At 31.8% G+C, this 9,269-nt stretch overlaps 1 protein-coding gene across 3 annotated transcripts in view; it reads left to right on the top strand.

Moving 5' to 3' along the window:
* The first annotated feature begins 2,723 nt into the window (after positions 1 to 2,723).
* LOC118190041 (armadillo-like helical domain-containing protein 3) overlaps positions 2,724 to 9,269 on the top strand; it is a 168,445-nt gene continuing 161,899 nt past the window's right edge. Inside the window, exons 1-2 of one of the 3 annotated variants that reach the window (XR_004758349.2) lie at positions 2,724 to 2,902; positions 7,257 to 7,335. Coding sequence is in view for 2 of the 3 variants with exons in the window: in XM_035360729.2 (XP_035216620.1) it covers positions 7,264 to 7,335 (72 nt within the window). In the remaining variant the exon portion in view is untranslated. Of the gene's footprint in view, positions 2,903 to 3,026; positions 3,140 to 7,256; positions 7,336 to 9,269 lie in introns of those variants that run through there. The other 2 variants (XM_035360729.2, XM_035360730.2) reach the window with 2 other exon arrangements.

Below are 9,269 nucleotides of genomic sequence, written 5' to 3'. Positions count from 1 at the left end.
GGGAAATGTAACTCAGTCACGTAACGCTATTGGTGCTTATTAAACCAACTGTCCATTTTAAAGCAAATTCCACGAATAAAGAAATAGTATTCATGAGTTGTGTAAATGAAGTTACTCTGTAGCGTTTGTAGTACAGCACAAGTGACCGAAATTTGATTAAAGACTGAAACTTATTGCTATAATTTTTATGCATTTTTATGAGTATAATATGATTATATTATAAGAGTTAGGTATCAATAGTTGCAACATATTAAATAAACTTCCTTTTAGTTGACTGATATTGAGCGGCATCTTCTGGCTGTGTAAATTGTATCAGTAAGATTTTAATTAATAGGCTGAACTCATATCCCCCTGGGTATGGTAACTGTAATTTAACAAGCGTTAAATTGATCCCGCTCACGCTACCCACCGGAAATTGTTTGAATATAAAGGTGATGGGCGCTGCGATCACGAACGATAGAGGCAGCATTTCAGCAGAGCTCCGAAATTTTTAAATGTGTGTTTCAGTAAATCCTCATCCCCCTAAATAAGTTTTTCGAGCTTTTCCTCTACAGTGTCTCGTCCATGAAACTGAAGGTTTGTCGCGTTCATGAAAATGAAGGTTTCCCAAACTGTAGGTTTACCAAGACAAAGCTTGATACGGAAGATTCAGATAAGTGTCCTTCTTTTCTCGAAACTAAATCAAATCTCTATTACTAAAGTGTCTTTAAATTCATTCATTTTTTAGTTTTAAAAGTTTTCAACATTAAACTATAGTATAATTATATGGTTCCTTTCTCGTAACTTCTGTGAACTGACGGCTACCTCCCTTATCAGTTCTCGTCAATCAGCACTTTCCCTTTTGCGCACCCCTTCCTCTTACATGTTTTGAGTAATTCCTTGAGAGGGAAAATGGAGATCTTGGACAGCGACCTGTTTAACTAGATCGCGCGATTTGCTTCTTTCATCTTCGACTTTTTTTCAGTTCGCAAGTAAGATATGTGGATAATTCTATATTACCTTGAATGTATCTTTTAGAAATACGAGCTAATATAAATACAGTGTGCCTCAGTTTGTTAAACAAGCACTAACATAATAAATTATGGCTGTTAATTTAATAAATAAATATTATGTTTAATTAATATAAAAATTAATTAATAATAAAAGAAACTGTGTAATTTATTTATTTATCTATTTTTGCCGATGTGCTCTCGCACTGTGTATGGATTTTTGATTTTGTCTGATGCTGTTTTCTGATAAATGTATGAATATGCTGGGAACAGTAATAATTAATGTTACTTTAGTTAAAAAAATGATATATACTTTTGTCTGGTGTTATGTCTCTTTTTGTTGTGTCTCAAGGGGAAAGCAAACATATTACCGTGCTTTCCATGCTAGGACTTGCTTTTTTTTTTTTAATGATTAACTACATTTATTTTTACTTTCCTTTCTTAGCTAAAGTTAGCTTCTTAAGTAGACTTAAACTAAGATACAGTAACACGCCGAAAAAGTATTAATTTAGAGTCAAACAACAAAAATCAGCGTTATATTTTGAAATTTTCACAGGACTAATTTGGATGGTTTTACAGAACCATCGCTCTCAGCTTCAAAAGCGTAAATGAACGAGGTAAGATACAGTGATTAGATAAATTAAGATAAGAAAGACAAGACAGGAGTTAAGTTACTGGCGCCATCTGTTGATGAAACGAGAGCTAAAACATGTAATAAGCATAATTTTCTAGAGGCATTTCACATTCAAAAATTCTTTCGGTTCTAGTTAACGACCCTAATCCCAATCCATCTTTGCATTCAGCCTTTAAGAAAATTATACTTTAGTTCTCATTTCATCAACAGATGGCGCCAGTAGCTTAACTCATGTCCAGTCTTTCTTATCTTATCTTATCTCATCACTATATTTCATCTCGTTCATTTGCGCTTTTGCAGCTGAGGATTATGGTTCGCTAAAAGCATCGAAACTAGTCCTGTAAAAATTTGAACATACAACGCTGATTTTTGTTTTTGACTTATAAATTAAACTTAAATTGTTATATGTAACTGGATCCGAGATATTTTTTAATTCCCCCTCCCATCATCATATCTAGTCAGCTTTGTCAAACACACTCACTATACACATTTGGGAGACACTATTTATTGTAAACAAACACAACCTCCTCCTCTTTTGACTACACGCATGGACACAATCGTATTTTAGCAAATTTTCTACTTCTTTTCCTTTTCTTTCTACAGGGCCTTCTTTTTCCCTCTATTATGTTTGGGCCATTTATTTAAATTTTATTTTGTCCCATCTTTTCTTCCATTTTATTAATTTTTCTTCCATTTTATTTTCCATTTCATTTTCTCCCATCTTTTCCTGGCCTTTTGAGCTCGTATAAAATGTACGAAGTACTTTTCTACTGAAACACGAAAATTGCCCCTCTTTCTATATACCTTTATTTACTACGAACATATAGAAAATTAGAGTTTCAGAAAGCAGTGCGTCGTTTTACTCTGCATCTGGTGAAGACAATTGGTAAACCAAAATGAGTAAGTAGTATGGACAAAATGAGACGAAAGTAAATGTCAAGTGGACGCTATCAGTTCACGAATAAGGTGAGTTTCTGGTGAAAGGTCTAAATTAATGAATTCGCACCTAAGCTTGATTTTTCGTCCAAGCGGCAAAAAGACGTAGCGGGTGCAAAACAAGACATCTGTCTACTTTGTCTACCTGTCTGACTACCCATCGGATGTTAGCAGTCGGATGCTTAGACACTTTACTTTTTTTCCTCATTGGAAAACAAACTTTTCAACATTGTATGGCAGCGGATTGTTTAATTTTGTTTACGCAAACTGTGAAGTGTCATCTGCTAACTTAAAATCATTTCTAAAATAAATGTATATGTTCATTTAGCATATTAATAATTTGGTGGGTCATTATATTTGTCTTCTAAAATTTACTTAATATTTTGTTGTATGTAAAATGAAATGAGTATTTTTCTTCCCGAAACTACGTTGAATCGTGCGTGCCGGGTCGAACTCTGTTTATAGTTATAAAATTCGCAAACGTTTTGTTGGGAAGGGTAACTAACTATGTAATCAGTGCTTCAACTAAAAAACTCGATATCTCCAAATGTTATCAACCTTATCGTGATAAATAACAACTGTAAGCATTTATAAAATTAAATAATGGAGTATATTTTAATGTTTTGAAAACTAATGTAGAAAATTTTAATATTTTGATTCATTATTTTAAAATTCCAGGCACTTTTTAGAGTTATAATTAATTTATGTGCCTCTAAATATATATATATATATATATTTGTTAAAACTGACATCCAAATCGCAAAACTTTTTGAAGCATAAATCCCGTTCTGATAAAACTTGAAATGGTAATAACCAGAGTTTGAAATCGATTGATTTAAATATAATGTTGTTAAAAATGGTAATGAATTCTGCAAAAATTTTCTGAATTCATATGTTTAGAGTAGTAGTAAACTAAAGAAATTTTACTTAAAAAATACTTTATTTTATCAGTATGTATATTTTGAGGCAGTAAATATATTACATTTCAACTTGAAAGAGTAGCCTTTGCATATACTGTAGTTCTAAACACTTGTTTCCTTTTGTTAGATTTTTTAATCTAATAAAACTATTAAATCAGTGTAATTCTGGGATTTAAATATTGTGGCTTATTTTTATCAACAAAGAGAAGTGTTTTATGCTTTAAAATTTTAGGTAAGATTAAGTTTTCTAAAGAAAGACTTCGACTCGTACAGATGAAACTGCTTTTCGTAGATTTAAAAGTACAAATTGTGCCTCTGAAGCTGAAGGTCATTAAATTTCAAAGTTTATGATTAAAAAAAAAAAAATTTTTTTTGTCAGTTAAAAACACAAATTTAGAAAAATGAGCCTCCTGAATTTACTGTATTGATGTATGCAACAAGTGAGAGTTTGTTTTAAGAGTTAAGTCTATGATAATACCATTGAATTATATAAGTGATAAAAGGAAATATAACCATTATTACATTGTTTCTGTTAGATGAGTACTCTCTATAATGCAAAATGTGAAATCTTGAATAGTTTTATGTATAAGATTTCAGAAAGCAGTGACTGTCGATAGCTTTTATCTCATTGCCGTTTAACATCAAATCTGACTTGAACCATATTTTTTACTTACCAAGTGTCTTGTGTTTATTCTCAGTAATTTTTTATTCGTAAACACTTCTGCTGCTTGTTTGGGTGTTTGTAGTCAGAAAAGTAATTTTAGCGGAAAATTATTCTAAAATGCAAAATAAAGTAGTTAAAAACATTTAGCAATGGGAGAATGTAAATAGACAGTTCTGTTTATAGTCTGCTTTTGGGAATAATTTTGTATAAAGAAACTTTTATTGAGTCATTTCAAAAGCTCTGTGGTTTTTCAAATCAAAGCATGTTTTTTTAATTATTTTTTTACTGCTGATACAAAGTGATCTTAATTGAAGCAGATGTTTAAATATGATCATTTCTGTTGATGTTGCATGATTCTACCATGCGTTGTGGCATCATTTTTGTTTCAGTGCAGCTTTAAGAATAGAGAACTCCAAAATTCAAATGTTAGTCAGACTGCTCATAAAATTTGCCTTATATGTGGGAAAAGTACTGTTTATGATAAAACAGTGTGAAGGTGGTTTGAAGAGTTTAAACATGGAAATTTCAGCCTCAAAGTTGATGCCGACTCTGGACAACCATCCTTTGTAAAAAAGGATCTGCAGCTATCACTAAAAATCCACGTTGTATGATTCAGGAACTATCAAACAGAATAAATATTCCAAAATGTATGGTACATGATTATTTGAAGAAGACTATGGGTATGTAAGTTGCTACCACGTGTTGGTGCTTCATGCTTTAAGAGCAGAATATGCTTGTTTGAGTTTTTCCAACCAATCCTTTAAAATAAAAGAGCTCCATCTTTTAAAAATGGCTCATTATTGGATATGAGAAGTGCTACATAAAAAAGATGGGGTAATTTTAAAATGACCTCTTTGTAGTAAAATCGAAAGGGTGTCTACATCCCCAAAAAAGTAATGGTTTGTGTACTACAAAGAGTATTGAAAGGAATATTATGAATAGACCAAATAAGACAAATTCAGAACAGTACTGTTCTTCAGTGACAGTTTTAAAAGCAGTTACTAAAGGAAAGGGCCTAAAGCAGATCAGTCTTCGAGGGTCTTCCATCATGACATTGCTCGAAACCAGATTTTAATGAATGTCAGACAAAAACACATTGAATATGGCCGAGTTATTTTTTTTTGTCACTCTCATATTCATTAGACATATATGTATATATGGTTGATCTTTACATTATGGTAACTTGGCGTTTTTTTGGCGAAAATTTGGCGACCAACTCTCCTACAGCAACCCTCTATTTTTTTCCCCGCCGCCATTTTGTCTTCACGAAGTAAAGACATGTTTCTTTTCTTTTTATCTACTGAACACTTCTTCCAACAATCTAGTAGCCGAATTACACTTATGCTAGAAATTTTATCAAACAAAACTGCTTAATCATGACAAATATTCACTGCAAAATTGGGAAAAAGTGCATAATACCATACTCCTTACGCGTTTTTCAAAATAACACATACACATAAACCATGTACACAGCGACTTATTTTTACTTAAAAAAACATCCCACAATTGCACAAAAATGGCATTGCGCACACTCTTCACTATATCCATGTACACTGCTTTTTTCTCATAAATTAGAAAAATTTCACAAAAATACATGACAATTTTCTCAATCTTTAAACCCGGTAAAAAGAACATATATGAAATTACCTGATCGCGAAAAAGTATTTACCCTTTACAAATATGAACATTTCCACATATAAAATAAATAAAATATCCAAAAACTTTTACCTCTAAATCATCTATTACATTATACACGTCACCAACGAATTCATACTGCAAGCATTACAAATACTTAATATCAAATATTTAAATTATTTCCATGCACGTTTATTTCAACTTAAACGTATACCAAATTCCTACAAACATAAAATTCACAAAATAACTATCATTTCATTAAAATATAATTAAATTCAAAAACACTACTTAAAATATAAATGAGCACATACATTAAATTAATAAAAATTACCTTACAATCCTAATTACTTTAAACTAAATCATTGCTAATAACAATTTTCCCAATAATACAAAATTCCTTTCCACCTTACATTTAGAACAATGCATAAAAATAATATCCTCAAATAATTAAAAATACTAACTTACCTAATCTTCTTCAGAATCTTGATTACGTGTCCGATAAACTTTTCTTTAGTTACGGCCATGGGATCCAAAAATTCACGAACACTGTTTCACACAACACAGAATAAACCAAATACAAAATTTCCAGATTTTTTCCCGATTTCCCCCCTTTTCCGATTCAAGAACCGTAATTCGTCCATTAATATCACATGACATATCCAATGATCTCTCATTTCCCTCACACAAAATAATGCGTAATCGGAACTGAGTACTGCTCACATTATTACCAAAGTCCCAGGTAGTAACCTTTATCGCCTCCAAAATGTCACCAAACTACCAGTTACCATATTGTAAAGATCAACCGTATAGATGTATACACACAAACACACGTCCATACATACATACATTTTGGATTCCAGTCCCGATAATAGAAGAGTACCGACTCCTTTTGGGATTTTCATCTCTTTATGCCAGATCAAATTTTTCTGACTTGGAGTTTTCTTCTTTGGAGACTATCATGTTGATAACTTCTTTAATAATAACCTAATGATTTTTGGTACTCTTCTGTTATTGGGACAAGATTAAGAAATGTAACTATGTAAGCATGTTTGTATGGTTGTGTGCATTCACTGCAGGTACATGTTTATGTATACACACAGATGTATATGCACAAACACACATTCATACATATATACATTTTGGAGTTTGGTCCCGATAATAGAAGAGTACCCACTTTTTTAAAAAAGGAATTTTCCATCCACATGAGAGGTTTCAGAAAGGCAGAATAAAATGGTGCTTATGTGATTCAATGAAACTTTCCCAAGCTTTAGCTTTGCTTCATTTGAATTTATCATCCCCAAACCACATAATTTATCATCTTCAAACCACATAATTTTTTGGATAGCGCAATATTCTCTTTATCTGTTTTCCTAACTGTCTAAGACTAATTATGCATTGATTCTAATAATAAAAACTCAGTATGTGGCTTGTTTCATTACTTATATATTATATTTGTTTAATGTGTTGTATTGTTGTAGTGGGGAAATGGCAAAAAGTGAAGGATCAAGGAGACCATTTAAAGAAAAAATTGTCCAGATTTATGAGGCTTTTTTCCAGGTAATTGTATAATACAACTTTTCTTCTAAATATTTTCTTTTATTACCACAGCTGTCAACTCTTCCAATTTCGGGACATATCTCTTGGTTTGTTGGTACATCATGAAACTCCCGATTTTTAATTTTGGTAAAAGTATAGTTTAGGGTACTCCTTGGCAATTTTTGGCGGTACATGGATACCGATTTAGTGCAATTCTTTGACTTGTTATTTTGGCTTGTGAAGTGGCGGTTTTTGGCGCAAAAATAATAAGACAAACAATTGCACAAACTCGGTATCCATGTACACATTGACTTATTTTCACTTCAAAAAAAAATCTTCGAATTGCACAAAAATGGCATTTCGACTTTATCCATGTACAAGTCAACCTATTTTTACTTTAAAAATAATCTCCGAATTGCACAAAAATGGCATTATGCACTCTTTTAACTTTATCCATGTACACGTCGACCTATTTTCACTTAAAAAAAATCCCAGAATTGCACAAACTTTCATTGTGCACTTTCTTTACTTTGTCCATGTACACAACGATATATTTTCACTTAAACAGTCAAAAAGCACCAAATTCTACAATATAGGCAAACAAAAAATACATAATCTCAATAAAATGTGCATTTTAAACCAAACAATAAAATAACATAAAAAGGAAAAACATGTTATACATTTAAGCACTACCAAAAGCAAATAATTACTTACCATGATTTTCGAATTCGCTTCGTACACCCAGAGCCACGTAAAAATCAAAATATCAATCATACTCAAATGACTTTTTTTCAAACCAGGTACTCTTTCTGATCGAACGCTTCACATAGTGACCATCTGAACCTTTCTTCCTGCAAATCCATGTAAATGGTTTTTACGTTCGACTAGACACATATTCTTCCTACATACAGGACACTTATAATGGCTACTAAGTAAACCTTCATTTACACACCAGTTAATTAAAGCTCTTTTCCCCTTTCGCTCCAGATTGTACAGAAACTTCAAATTAATCTTACTACATTCGGCCATTCTACTGTCTAAAGAATCAAACCAACACACACCACAAAAATGCTTACAAAACATCCCATGATTCAAAATTTCTCAGAATCATGCACCCGATTACGTCACAATAGGGTTTCCATAACATTCAACTACTCAGGCTACGATAAATGAAACAACAGCTTCGCCATAATACAAGGGGTACCTTAATGTCTACTCTACCCTTAAATTTTACCTTTACTAATTGAATTGTTTTCAGCAATAAAATTAAATTGTTTAAATGAAATTAAAATTTGCATGGTTTAAGTTCCCCCACCCCTAGTGAACTTCAGCATAATTTTTCTTATTAAAATTTTATCTGATCTGAATTATCTTAATCTACTATAAACATTTATAGAACTTTATATGAAGATTCAACAAAAAATTTTATAAATATTTGTGTTTATTTTTATGTTAATCTATATATGGTATATATGGCTAAGTTTATCCACAGTAGTATGTACTATATGAATTTTATTTTTAGTGTGTTAAAAATTACTTTGATAAATTAAAGCTTTTTTTCCCTACTCAAGATGTTCTCAGTTTAAAATTGTAAGGAAATTACAAAATAAAATTACTCAAAAAAACATAAAATTTTGAATATCCCAAGTAGCACGGCAACGTCATAGCGATGATGCAACCTCGTCGCGGATCTCATTGCAAAAATATTGCAATATGTTATCCTCTAACGGGTGCCGAGGATTGTAGAATGAAGTGAAATAAAAAACTTCATAATATGGTAAGAGAAGAGAAACAGTGACGAGCTCTTGCCCGTTGCTTCGTTAGTCATTAATGAAACAAGACTGGAGGGTGTTCATAACATAAATAGTCTCTCACCCCTATGACTTAACCAGTCGCATCTGTAACTCCTAAAATTTGGTATTTTTAAACTCGTGTTCGGCGTAGCATACGTTTCG

This window comes from Stegodyphus dumicola, chromosome X2 (genome assembly GCF_044657685.1).
Source record: "Stegodyphus dumicola isolate Sdum_Otavi_A_Nest chromosome X2, ASM4465768v1".
Taxonomy (NCBI): domain Eukaryota; kingdom Metazoa; phylum Arthropoda; class Arachnida; order Araneae; family Eresidae; genus Stegodyphus; species Stegodyphus dumicola.
The sequence above is the reverse complement of the archived record's forward strand: the minus strand, read 5'-3'. Positions and strand labels throughout refer to the sequence as shown.